The sequence below is a fragment of the Scyliorhinus torazame genome, chromosome 21 (assembly GCF_047496885.1).
Source record: "Scyliorhinus torazame isolate Kashiwa2021f chromosome 21, sScyTor2.1, whole genome shotgun sequence".
NCBI classification, from domain to species: domain Eukaryota; kingdom Metazoa; phylum Chordata; class Chondrichthyes; order Carcharhiniformes; family Scyliorhinidae; genus Scyliorhinus; species Scyliorhinus torazame.
Genome location: NC_092727.1, coordinates 72,872,506 through 72,886,128, shown reverse-complemented (window position 1 = coordinate 72,886,128; position 13,623 = coordinate 72,872,506). Strand labels below are relative to the sequence as shown.

The 13,623-nt window shown below is 50.5% G+C and overlaps 1 protein-coding gene across 4 annotated transcripts in view; it reads right to left on the bottom strand.

Moving 5' to 3' along the window:
• Positions 1-13,623, bottom strand: part of LOC140398353 (solute carrier family 15 member 2-like) — a 689,895-nt gene that overhangs the window by 109,967 nt on the left and 566,305 nt on the right. For all 4 annotated transcript variants that reach the window (XM_072486942.1, XM_072486941.1, XM_072486944.1 and 1 more), the window contains one exon: positions 7,412-7,582. In XM_072486942.1, coding sequence (XP_072343043.1) covers positions 7,412-7,582 — 171 coding nt within the window. The remainder of the gene's footprint in view (positions 1-7,411; positions 7,583-13,623) is intronic.

Sequence of the window (13,623 nt, the reverse complement as noted above, 5' to 3'; positions counted from 1 at the left end):
AGACAAGGGGGGTTGCAATCCTGATTAATAAAAGGGTACAATTTGAGGCGGAGGGCACAGTCGTGGATGGGGGTGGCAGGTTTGTTATGGTGAGGGGTAAGCTCGAAGGGGTGAGAGTAGCCCTAGTCAGTGTTCTTTGCCTCTAATTGGGACAATGTGGATTTTATTAAGAGGATGCTGGGGAAGATCCCCGACTTGGACTCGCGTAAGCTGAGCATGGGTGGGGACTTTAATATACAGTCCTGGACCCGAGCCTGGACCGGTCATGTTCAAGAACGCGCAGGTTGCCCGCGATGGCAAAGGAACTGAGAGGGTCACGGAGCAAACAGGGGGAGCAGATCCGTGGAGATTTAGCCGGCCGACGGCGAGGGAGTTCTCGTACTACTCCCACGTCCACAAGGTGTATTCCCGAATCGACTACTGTGTTGTGAGTAGGGACCTGCTGGCCGGAATGGTGGGGGCAGAATATTCGGCAGTTGCCATATCGGACCATGCTCCGCACTGGGTAGACCAGCAGTTTTGTAAGGACAGCTTTCAGCGCCCACCATGGAGGCTGGAAGTTGGATTACTCGCAGACGAGGCGGTGTGTGAGAGGCTGAGGAAATGCATGCAGAATTACCTGCAGGTGAACGATACTGGAGAAGACTTGGCAGGTGTGCTCTGGGAGGCACTGAAGGCAGTGGTGAGAGGGGAGCTGATTTCAATCCGGGCGTACAGGGACAGGACAGACAGGGCAGAGACGGACCGACTGATTAAGGAAATTCTACGGACGGACAGGAGTTGCGCGGAATCCCCGAGGCCAGAAACGACAGAGGCTGCAGGCCAGATTTGGGGTGCTGACTACAGGCAAAGCTGTGGAGCAGCTTAGAAAGGTAAAAGGTGCGATTTATGAGCATGGGGAGAAGGCCAGTAGAATGCTTGCACAACAACTAAGGAAGAGGGAAGCGGCTAGGGAAATAGGGAGAGTAGTGGATGGGGAAGGTAATCTAGTGGGTGACCCGGCAGGGCTGAACAAGGTCTTTAGGGACTTTTATAGGAAGCTGTACACTTCGGAACCCCTTGGGGGACCGGGGGGGAATGAGGCGATTCATGGACGGACTGACCTTCCCAAGAGTGGGGAGGGGGTGGTGGACGGACTGGGGGCCCGGGTCAGGATCGAAGAGGTATTGGGGGGCCTGAAGGTCATGCAGTCGGGTAAAGCCCCGGGGCCGGACGGGTATCCGGTGGAGTTTTACAAAACATTTGCCGGGATAGTGGGGCCGGTGCTGGTCAGGGTCTTTAACGAGGCATGAGACAGAGGGAGTTTACTCCCAACGATGTCGCAGGCCACCATCTCGCTCATTCTGAAACGGAATAAGGACCCAGAGGCTTGTGGGTCATACGGGCCGATCTCTTTGATCAACGTAGACGCCAAGTTACTGGCCAAGATCTTGGCGACCAGAATTGAGGACTGTGTACCGGATGTAATTGTGGAGGACCAAACCGGGTTTGTGAAGGGGAGGCAGCTGGTGGCCAACCTAAGAAGGCTGCTTAACGTGATTATGATGCCCCCGGAGAGTAGGGAGGTAGAGATAGTGGTAGCCATGGATGCTGAAAAGGCTTCTGACCGTGTCGAGTGGGATTATCTGTGGGAGGTACTAGGACGGTTCGGGTTCGGGGTGGGTTCATCGACTGGGTTAGGCTATTGTATCAGGCCCCGGAGTGTGAGGACGAACAGGGCGAGATCGGACTACTTTAGGCTGCACCGTGGGACAAGACAGGGCCGCCCTCTCTCCCTACTGCTGTTTGCACTGGCCATAGAGCAGCTGGCAATTGCACTGAGAGCTTTTAGTGGCTGGAAAGGGCTGGTCCGGGGGGGAGTGGAACATAGAGTCTCGTTATATGCAGATGATCTGCTGTTATATGTATCGGACCCAAAGGTGGGGATGGACGGTATTATGGCAACCCAGAGGGAATTTGGCCGGTTCTCCAGATACAAACTGAACATGGCTAAGAGCGAGTTGTTTGTAATTCAGGCGAGGGGGCAGGAGAGTAGGCTGAAGGGGTTGCCGTCCAGGCTAGGGGTTGCCATCCAGGCTAGTGGGGGAGAGTTTCCGATATTTGGGGATTCAGGTGGCATGGGACTGGGGCAAGTTGCATAAGCTCAACCTATCCCGACTGGGGGAACGACTGAGGGAGGAGGTCCGGAGGTGGGGTGCGCTTCCGCTGTCATTGGCGGGGAGGGTGCAGACTGTTAAGATGACGATTCTCCCGCGGTTCTTGTTTGTTTTCAGTGTCTCCCCATCTTTATCCCGCGGTCCTTCTTTAAGAGGCTGAATAAAATTATTCTGGGATTTGTATGGGCAGGGAAGTCCCCGCGGGTGAAGAGGGTGATGCTTGAAAGGAACAGAAGAGAAGGGGGGCTGGCGTTGCCGAACTTCAGCAACTATTACTGGGCGGCCAACATAGCGATGATAAGGAAATGGATGGTGGGTGCGGGGTCGGTTTGGGAGCAGATGGAGGCTGCTTCGTGCAGGGGCACTACCTTAGCAGCCCTGGTCACGGTGCCTCTGCCGCTTCAGTCGGCACGGTACTCCACCAGCCCGATAGTGGTGGCGGCTCTTTGGATCTGGGGCCAGTGGAGGAGGCCTGTATGGGAGGTAAGAGCATCAGTGTGGACCCCAATCTGCGGCAACCACTGGTTTGCCCGGGGGAACATGGACAGGGGGTATCGACTGTGGAGGAGGGCAGGGATTGTGAGGATGGGGAATCTGTTCCTGGAAGGGAGCTTTCCGAGCTGGAGGAGAAATTTGGGCTGGCGAGAGGGAACGACTTTAGATACTTACAGGTGCGGGATTTTGTACGCAGACTGGTGCCGTCCTTCCTACATATCCCGCCAAAGGGGAGGCAGGTCAGCGTAGTTTCTAGTGGAGAGGTGGGAGAGGGTAGAGTCTCCGACGTCTATAAGGAGCTAATGGGAGCTGAGGATACGCAGACCGAGGACCTGAAGCTTAAGTGGGAAGAGGAGCTCAGTGGGGGAGATGGAGCACAGTATCTGGGCAGAAGCCCTGAGCAGAGTAAACACGATCGCAACATGCGCCAGGCTCAGCTTGATCCGGTTTAAGGTCATGCACCGGGCCCACATGAAGGTGACTCGGATGAGCTGATTCTTCGGGCTGGAGGACAAGTGTGGTAGATGCGCCGGAGGGCCGGCTAACCATGTACACATGTTCTGGTCGTGCCCTAAACTCAGGGGGTATTGGCAGGGATTTGCAGATGTCATGTCCCGGGTATTGAAAACTGGGGTGGTAATGAGCCCTGAGGTGGCAATCTTTGGGGTTTCGGAGGATCCGGGAGTCCAGGAAGAGAGAGAGGCCGACGTTCTGGCCTTTGTTTCCCTGGTAGCCCGGCGACAAATACTGTGAGCATGGATAGAACAGGGACAGGAATGGTTGTTGCAGGTGCCGGGGTTTAGATATTTCAGTAAGCTCAGGGAAGGTGGTAAAAGAAGGGGAGGGGTGGCATTGTTAGTTAAGGACAGTATTACAGTGGCAGAAAAAACGTTTGATGAGGACTCGTCTACTGAGGTTCTATGGGCTGAGGTTAGAAACAGGAAAGGAGAGGTCACCCTGTTAGGGGTTTTCTGTAGGCCTCTGAAAAGTTCCAGAGATGTAGAGGAAAGGATTGCAAAGATGATTCTGGATAGGAGCGAAAGTAACAGGGTAGTTGTTACGGGGAACTTTAACTTTCCAAATATTGACTGGAAACGCTATAGTTCGAGTACTTTAGATGGGTCCATTTTTATCCAATATGTGCATGAGGGTTTCCTGACACAATATGTAGATAGGCCAACGAGAGGCGAGGCCATATTGGATTTGGTACTGGGTAATGAACCAGGACAGGTGTTAGATTTGGAGGTAGGTGAGCACTTTGGTGATAGTGACCACAATTCGATTATGTTTACTTTAGTGATGGAAAGGGATAGGCATATACCGCAGGGCAAGAGTTATCTTTGGGGAAAGGCAATTATGATGCGATGAGGCAAGACTTAGGATGCATCGGATGGAGAGGCAAACTGCAGGGGATGGGCACAATGGAAATGTGGAGCTTGTATGTACCTGTCAGGCAGGGAGGAAGTGGTCGAGCGAGGGAACCGTGGTTTACTAAAACAGTTGAGACATTTGTCAAAAGGAAGAAGGATTCTTATGTAAAGATGAGACGTGAAGGTTCAGTTCAGGCGCTCGAGAGTTATAAGTTAGCTAGGAAGGACCTAAAGAGAGAGCTAAAGAAGAGCCAGGAGGGGACATGAGAAGGCTTTGGCAGGTAGGATCAAGGATAACCCTAAAGCTTTCTATAGATATGTCAGGAATAAAAGAATGACGAGGGTAAGAGTACGGCCAGTCAAGGACAGTAGTGGGAAGTTGTGCGTGGAGTCCGAGGAGATAGGAGAGGTGCTAAATGAATATTTTTTGTCAGTATTCACACAGGAAAAGGATAATGTTATCGAGGAGAATACTGAGATACAGACTACTAGACTAGAAGGGCTTGAGGTTCATAAGGAGGAGGTGTTAGCAATTCTGGAAAGTGTGAAAATAGATAAGTCACCTGGGCCGGATGGGATTTATCCTAGGATTCTCTGGGAAGCTAGGGAGGAGATTGCTGAGCCTTTGGCTTTGATCTTTAAGTCATTTTTGTCTACAGGAATAGTGCCAGATGACTGGAGGATAGCTAATGTTGTCCTCTTGTTCAAGAAGGGGAGTAGAGACAATCCCGGTAACTATACACCAATGAGCCTTACTTCTGTTGTGGGCAAAGTCTTGGAAAGGTTTCTAAAAGATAGGATGTATAATCATCTGGAAAGGAATAATTTGATTAGAGATAGTCAACACGGTTTTGTGAAGGGTAGGTCGTGCCTCACAAACCTTATTGAGTTCTTTGAAAAGGTGACCAAACAGGTGGATGAGGGTAAAGCAGTTGATGTGGTGTATATGGATTTCAGTAAAGCGTTTGATAAGGTTCCCCACGGTAGGCTATTGCAGAAAATACGGAGGCATGGGATTCAGGGTGAATTAGCAGTTTGGATCAGAAATTGGCTAGCTGGAAGAAGGTGGTTGATGGGAAATGTTCAGACTGGAGTCCAGTTACTAGTGGTGTACCACAAGGATCTGTTTTGGGGCCACTGCTGTTTGTCATTTTTATAAATGACCTGGAGGAGGACGTAGAAGGATGGGTGAGTAAATTTGCAGATGACACTAAAGTCGGTGGAGTTGTGGACAGTGCGGAAGGATGTTACAGGTTACAGAGGGACATAGATAAGCTGCAGAGCTGGGCTGAGAGGTGGCAAATGGAGCTTAATGCAGAAAAGTGTGAGGTGATCTGTTTTGGGGCCACTGCTGTTTGTCATTTTTATAAATGACCTGGAGGAGGACGTAGAAGGATGGGTGAGTAAATTTGCAGATGACACTAAAGTCGGTGGAGTTGTGGACAGTGCGGAAGGATGTTACAGGTTACAGAGGGACATAGATAAGCTGCAGAGCTGGGCTGAGAGGTGGCAAATAGAGCTTAATGCAGAAAAGTGTGAGGTGATTCATTTTGGAAGGAATAACAGGAAGACAGAGTACTGGGCTAATGGTAAGATTCTTGGTAGTGTGGATGAGCAGAGAGATCTCGGTGTCCATGTACATAGATCCCTGAAAGTTGCCACCCAGGTTGAGAGGGTTGTTAAAAAGGCATACGGTGTGTTAGCTTTTATTGGTAGAGGGATTGAGTTTCGGAGCCATGAGGTCATGTTGCAGCTGTACAAAACTCTGGTGCGGCCGCATTTGGAGTTTTGCGTGCAATTCTGTTCGTCGCATTATAGGAAGGATGTGGAAGCATTGGAAAGGGTGCAGAGGAGATTTACCAGGTTGCCTGGTATGGAGGGAAGATCTTATGAGGGAACGCTGAGGGACTTGAGGCTGTTTTCGTTAGAGAGAAGAAGGTTAAGAGGTGACTTAATTGAGGCATACAAGATGATCAGAGGATTAGATAGGGTGGACAGTGAGAGCCTTTTTCCTCGGATGGTGATGTCTAGCACGAGGGGACGTAGCTTTAAATTGAGGCGAGATAGATATAGGACAGATGTCAGAGGTAGGTTCTTTACTCAGAGAGTAGTAAGGGCGTGGAATGCCCTGTCTGCAACAGTAGTGGACTCGCCAAAATTATGGGCATTCAAATGGTCATTGGATGTACATATGGACGATAAGCGAATAGTGTAGATGGGCTTTAGCGTGGTTTCACAGGTCGGCGCAACATCGAGGGCCGAAGGGCCTGTACTGTGTTGTAATGTTCTATGTTCTATGGAGGGACTCAAAGCCCCCCGAGATATGGCTATCGGACATGGCGAGCTTTCTTAGCCTAGAGAAAGTCAAGTTTGCCTTGAGAGGTTCACTACTAGGGTTCGCCCGAAGGTGGCAGCCATTTATTGACTTCTTCGCAGAGGAGTAAGCGTCAGCGGGGTGTTGGGGGGCTGGGGTAGAGTAGAGTAGAGTAGGGGGATATTGAGGCAGGTCCGTGTGTGAACAGAGCCGTGGTTTGCACTATGTTTAATTTGTGTCTTGACTTCTTTTTTTTTGTACTGTACAATGTCACTTTTTCTATATGCCTAAAATACCCCAATAAAATTGTTTGTTAAAAAAAAAAAGGGCTGCAGATGTATGGGAACATGACCACCTGCAAATTTCCCTCCAAGTCACACACCATCCTGACTTGGAAGTATATGCTGTTCCTTTACTGCTGCTGACTCAAAATCCTGAACTCCCTCCCTAACTGCACCATGTACCACACGGACTGTAGCAGTTCACTGCATATACTACTAGAAGGGAAATGATGTACGTATTGTGTGTGCCACTTTTAGCTTCACTTTTGCATTAAGCAATGGAGACAACAGCTCCTAATGTCTCCAAGCATTACAACAATATAAGCCTGTTTCCAAGGGCTGCACATGGCACAGTGGTTAGCACTGCAGCCTATGGCGCTGAGGACCCGGGTTCGAATCCTGGCCTGGGTCACTGTCCATGTGGAGTTTGCACATTCTCCCCGTGTCTGCGTGGGTTTCACCCCCACAACCCAAAGATGTGTAGGTTCGGTGGATTGGCCACGCTAAATTGCCCCTTAATTTGAAAAAGAGTCATTGGGTACTCTTCAATTTATTTATTTTTTAATTTTAAAAAGACTGTTTCCATGTGCATAGTCTTAATAACTGAACCTACACTGTGTTAACCCAATCCTTGATGAGTAATTGGTGCCTCGTGTCTTATACAACAAATAAACCCAAGGCCTTATATCATTACAAGAAGACAACAATCACCACCACCTAGCCATCGATGACCAGATCCTGCAAAATAATAACAAAATGCCACACCATCTTTACCTGTTATTTCTACCTGCTCACCTGTTTGGCATTAAGTTGCCTGGTTTTGAAGTCTTGCACCATGAAGAATGTACTTCTGGTCTTTGAGTCCATCGTGACGGTTCTATTCAATGACAGCTGAGGCATTGTACAGTTTACTGGGACGATGTGAAGCGTGAATGTGTTGACAGGCACAAGGTAACTGGTGGAAAACTGAAAAGAGAAAGGTTATTGGAGGCAATCTGGGAAGCAGGTCGAGATCGTTTTCTGTGCACAGTCAGCTAAACGCTGGCTGTGGTGGTAACCAAAGGAATGATACTGAACTGTTATAACCTGGCTGCTTACCATTGGCTGGGGACTAATGACAATCCCACAATGAGGGGGCGGAGAAATCATTAGCAGACTCCCTGTATGAATAAAGCTGGCTAGTTTGGAACCAGCAGGAAGGAGTGAGCAGCAAGCGAAGTTGCTGCTGCTGTTATATATATATGTTATTGTAAATAAATGTTATTTCTTTGTATCCTTAAAACTCGTGCTGGATTCTTCGTGGCCCTCACAAAACTGGCGACGAGGGTTAAAGTGAATAGCTGTCTACACTGCTGAAGCCACCTCCCTGGATTTTTGTTGGATACAGGTTGGAAGTTGTTTTCTATTATACCATGCCTCTGTACGGACGTTTGGATGTTTTTGATGCTGCGCTGGAAAGCTGCAACCAGTACGCACAACGGATGCGTTACTATTTCCGGGCAAACAATATCACCGAAAACGAGCGCCAGGTGGTCATATTGCTCACCGCCTGCGGCCTGCATACGTTTGGGGTGATTAGGAGCCTTACGTACCCAGCTGCGCCGGACACCAAAACGTTTGATGAACTTGTGAATTTAGTGGGGCAACATTTTAACCAAACCCCGTCCACGATAGTCCAACGTTACCGGTTTCATACCGCTGAGAGGACCCCAGGAGAATCCCTTTCCGACTTTCTATCCAGGCTATGCAGGATTGCAGAGTACTGTGACTATGGTGAGACCTTGTCAGAAATGTTATGCGACCGTTAACAATGCGGCCACCCAGAGAAAGTTGTTAGCTGAGCCAACATTGACTTTTCAACAGGCCATTCAAATAGCATTGTCCCGAGAGAGTGCAGAATGAGGAGTGCAGGAGCTACAGAAAATGGAGGTGCATGCCTTGGGGCGCAACCCCTTCCGTCCGAAAACGTCCCCCCGCACTCCTGCGGTACCTTGGGCGAGGCAACGTCCGGATCGACGCCAGTGGCCATCGGACATTCCTCCCCGAAGGGAGCCTTCTCCAGAACCAATGGATGAGGAGCCATGTCCGTGTCAGACTTGTAGGTGCCGACCCCGTCGCGGACGCTGGTCCTGGGGGAGCCAGAGGCGCCGTCGTTCCGACCGAAACTGGGACCAGCCCAGGGGCCGTACTTTCCATGTGGATGAACCTGTGGCGACTACTCCTGAGGACGTGGAGACGGAGGACGATTGCCTGCAGCTGCATTGTGTGGCAGCTCCCCGTGTGGCCCCCATTAAGGTGACAGTACGGGTCAATGGTCACCCGCTTAAGATGGAGTTGGACACTGGCGCAGCGGTCTCCGTGATCGCCCAGAGGACATTCGACCGCATCAAGCAGGGTATACAGACCCTTACATTAACCGACACACAGGCAAGGTTGGCCACCTACACGGGGGAACCATTCGACATTGCAGGAACTTCGATGACCCCTGGTGTTTATGGACACCAGGAGGGGCGTTTCCCACTTATTGCGTGGCCATGGGCCCAGCCTGTTGGGTCAGGAACGGTTGCGCCATTTGCGGTTGCAGTGGCAGCACATCCTCAAAACTGTTTGTGGAGGATTGACTGAGGTGCTAGGACGATACCCAGATGTATTCCAGCCTGGTTTGGGGAAAATAAAAGGGGCCGTAACACGCATCCAAATCGAACCAGGAGCCACGCCGTGCTATTTCCGGGCGCGCCCGGTGCCTTACGTTTGGTGCCTTACGTGCTCACTCGTTTGGTGCCTTACGTGCTCACTCGTTTGGAGACTTTGGGTATTATCAGGCCTGTCCATTTCGCTGACTGGGCAGCACCAATTGTACCTGTAATGAAGCCAGATGCCACAGTTCGCTTGTGCGGCAACTATAAACTTACAGTGAATACGGCTTCCCGACTCGACCGATATCCAATGCCTCGCATAGAGGATCTCTACGCAAAGCTTGCAGGTGGATTCTCGTTCACAAAATTAGATATGAGTCACGCCTACCTACAGTTAGAGCTGGACCCTGCCTCCTGACCATATGTAACGATTAATACACACCGGGGCCTGTATGAATATCCACGTTTGCCCTTTGGAGTATCCTCTGCCTGCGCTATTTTTCAACGCGTTATGGAGGGCATTTTGAGAGGTTTACCGCGTGTCACTGTCTACTTAGATGACGTTTTGATCACAGGGATTTTGGAGCAGGAACATTTGGAAAATCTGGAGGCTGTCCTTAGACGCTTTTCGGAGGCTGGAGTCCGTTTACGTCGCACAAAGTGGGTGTAGGAAGTCGTCTACCTGGGTTATCGGGTGGACCGCGAAGGTTTGCACCCCGTCGCAGAGAAGGTGCGCGCAATTCAACAGGCCCCCGCCCCGACTGACACTTTGCACCTTTGTTCTTTGTTCTTTTCTCGGCCTCGTAAACTATTACGGGAAGTTCCTCCCCAATCTGGCAACTACGCTGGCCCCGTTGCACCTTCTGCAAAAGAAAAATCACACCTGGGTTTGGGGTCAGCCGCAAGAAACCGTTTTCTGGTGGGTAAAGCAACAATTGTCGTCATCTGGGTTACTAACCCACTATGATCCTGGAAAGCCTTTGCTCGTCACATGTGATGCATCCCCGTATGGTATTGGGGCCGTCCTGTCCCACAAGAAGGAGAACGGGGCCGAGCGACCGATAGCTTTCGCCTCCCGCACATTGACTGCAGCGGGAAAAAAGTACGCGCAGATCGAGAAGAAGGGCCTGGCAGTGGTCTTTGCGGTGAAATGTTTCCATTAGTACGTGTATGGCCGCCACTTCACTATCGTGACTGATCATAAGCCTCTGCTGGGATTTTTCAGAGAGGATAAGCCAATACCGCCCATTGTTTCCGTATGGATCCAGCGCTGGGCTTTGTTGCTCGCTGCATACGAGTATTCTCTGGAGCACAAACCAGGAACGCAGATAGCGAATGCCGACGCACTGAGCCGATTGCCTTTATCAACCGGCCCCATGTCGACCCCCACGACCTGTGAGGTGGTTGCAACCCTAGATTTTATGGACACCTTGCCTGTCACGGCATCACAGATCCGTGAGTGGACCCAGACGGAGCCAGTCCTGTCAAAGGTTCGGCACATAGTCCTGTATGGTGGGCAGCATAGACAGCTCCCAGGCGAGTTGCGGGCATGTTCCTCCAAGCTGTCAGAATTCAATGCGGAAGACGGCATCCTCTTGTGGGGGACATGTGTGATTGTCCCGGAAAAAGGACAGGAGCTGATACTAAGAGTCTTGCACAATGGGCATCCAGGTGTGACCAAAATGAAAATGTTGGCCCAGAGTTATGTCTGGCGGCCAGGCCTCGAAACCGACATTGAGAAGGTGGCCCAAAACTGCTCCATTTGCCAGGAGCATCAGAAGCTTCCGCCGGCCGTGCCCCTACTTCACTGGAAATGGCCAGGGCGGCCTTGGGTGCGCTTGCATGCGGATTTTGCCGGCCCTTTTCAAGGATCCATGTTCCTTCTATTAAACGACGCCCAGTCTAAATGGCTAGAGGTGCATAAGATGCTAGGCACAACGTCCTGCGCAACAATTGAGAAGATGCGTTTGTCTTTTAGTACGCATGGCCTCCCCGAGGTGCTGGTCACAGATAACGGCACACCATTCACAAGTGAGGGGTTTGCGAGGTTGATGAAGATGAACGGCATACGCCATATCCGCACTGCCCCTTACCACCCGGCTTCAAATGGGTTGGCAGAATGCGCAGTGCAGACATTCAAACGAGGCCTAAAGAAGCAGTCTTCTGGGTCAATGGACACGAGACTGGCTTGCTTTTTGTTTTCGTATAGGACCACCCCCCATGCGGTGACTGGGGTAGCTCCCGCAGAACTCCTAATTGGCCGGAGACTTCGCACCCACCTTAACATGGTTTTCCCGGACATTGGCGCAAAAGTACGCCGCATACAACGGCAGGGACAGGGATTTTCTCGGCATCGGCCGATTCGGCAGTTTGCCCTCGGTGACCCAGTGTTCGTTCGGAATTTTGCTGGTGGTGCCCAGTGGGTCCCTGGCGTAATCCTTCACCAAACGAGCCCTATATCTTACCAGGTGCAAGCCCAGGGTCGTCTCCAGCGCAAACATGTAGACCACGTTCGGTCCAGAAGAATATCCCTTCCAAAGATTCCCCGCCCCCGGAGCTCATTTCTACAGCCACAGAGACCAGAGACAATGGAAAGTAGTCCTCACAATCTTCCTCTGGTGCCTCACTCAAAGCCTCGTTACAGAACAGTGTGGAGATAGAGACGCCGGAGGCAGCAGACTTTGACTCCGAGATGGAGACATAGGACGCATCAGAGGGGGAATTCTCGGGCCCACGGGCCATGGATGTACAACCATTACGCTGTTCATCACGGAAGCGCCGGTCTCCGTCTCGTTCCACGCCGCCCGATCCAGCGCCTCGTGCAAATGGTGTCCGGCCTGCGGCAAAACGAGTCCGACGCCCTCCTTCGCCAGGGTCTTCGGTGGATTCCTTGGACTTTGGGCGGGAGGGATGTTATAACCTGCCTGCTTACCATTGGCTGGGGACTAATGACAATCCCACAATCCTGTGGGAGTATGAGCTTCACCAATGAGGGGGGGCGGAGAAATCATTAGCAGACTCCCTGTATAAATAAAGCTGGCCAGTTTGAAACCAGCAGGAAGGAGTGAGCAGCAAGCGAAGTTGCTGCTACTGTTGTATATATATGTTATTGTAAATAAATGTTATTTCTTTGTATCCTTAATACTCGTGCTGGATTCTTCGTGGCCCTCACAAAACGAACCATATAACACAGCGCACAGGATTGTTCCCTTTTGTTCTCAGGATGTGACTGAGTCCCTCAGGTTATATTAACCATTCCGAGTTGCCCTGTGAAAGTGTTATTTTACAATAAAGTCACACACTGTGGGACTAGACTCACACATAGGCCACAGAGCATCAGTTATCAGATGACTCTTTTAATCCAACAACTATTGCGATCATTTTTATTTTGGTGTAGACCACGAATCACTACATTTATTGAACTCAATTTCACAAACCGCCATGGTGTGACTTGAACCCATGACCTTCGAGTTCGCCATCACCATTGCGAACTACTGTCCTCCAACCTGTAAAGGGTCAGGTTACCTTGGTAAGTTGGAAGGAGCAGCTACAATTGGCCACGCCACCCTCATGTAAGGGAGGGCAACATCGGTCCAGATATATAACCTGAACACAACCCATAAGCTCTTGCTGGAAAGAACAAGTGTGGACATAAGATGCATAGAGAGTAGGATCGCTTAATGGTGGTCAGCCATTTGACATTCCCTGTCCAGGGACATCATACAAAATGGCCACAGGAGTGAGGTTTGTATAGGTGATAACTCTTGTCCAACAGCACAAGACAATTAAACAATGTTCGCTACAGAACATATTTCTGGAGCAAGCTGCTTAAACAATTCCAAAGTGCAGACCAGATCATGTTGTTATACGCAGGAGTTAATTGTTCTTCGGAGTTATATCTGTAGATATTGACCATTGAAGCTTTGGATGGATCAGGATACAAAGCGTTAACCTGCCTCCTGTCAATCTTGGGCTCACCTAAAGGTGCAGGTCATGGGGCTGAATGGATAGAGTGTGGGCTTTGAAGTCTAGCTGAAAACAATTGTCAGTATTGCATACTTTCCTGCTTACATTTCTCAGCCTATCTTATCACTTATTTAATAAGGACACTGGGAGTCCACACTGAGTAAAACAAGGAAACATGGGGCTGGATTCTCTCCCCCCCCCCCCCCCCCCCCCCACCCTCCTCCACCGCCTGCTACAAGATTGCCACAGGCGGGACATGGACCATGTACAGGTCCATTGACCTCGGGCGGGAATTTCCAGTCAGCAGGCACAGCCGAAGAATTTAAATCCCGCCCATAGTTTTATTTACAACACAAAATTTACACTGCACGGTAGATCCCTGTTCTACTCGGTACCTTATTGGCT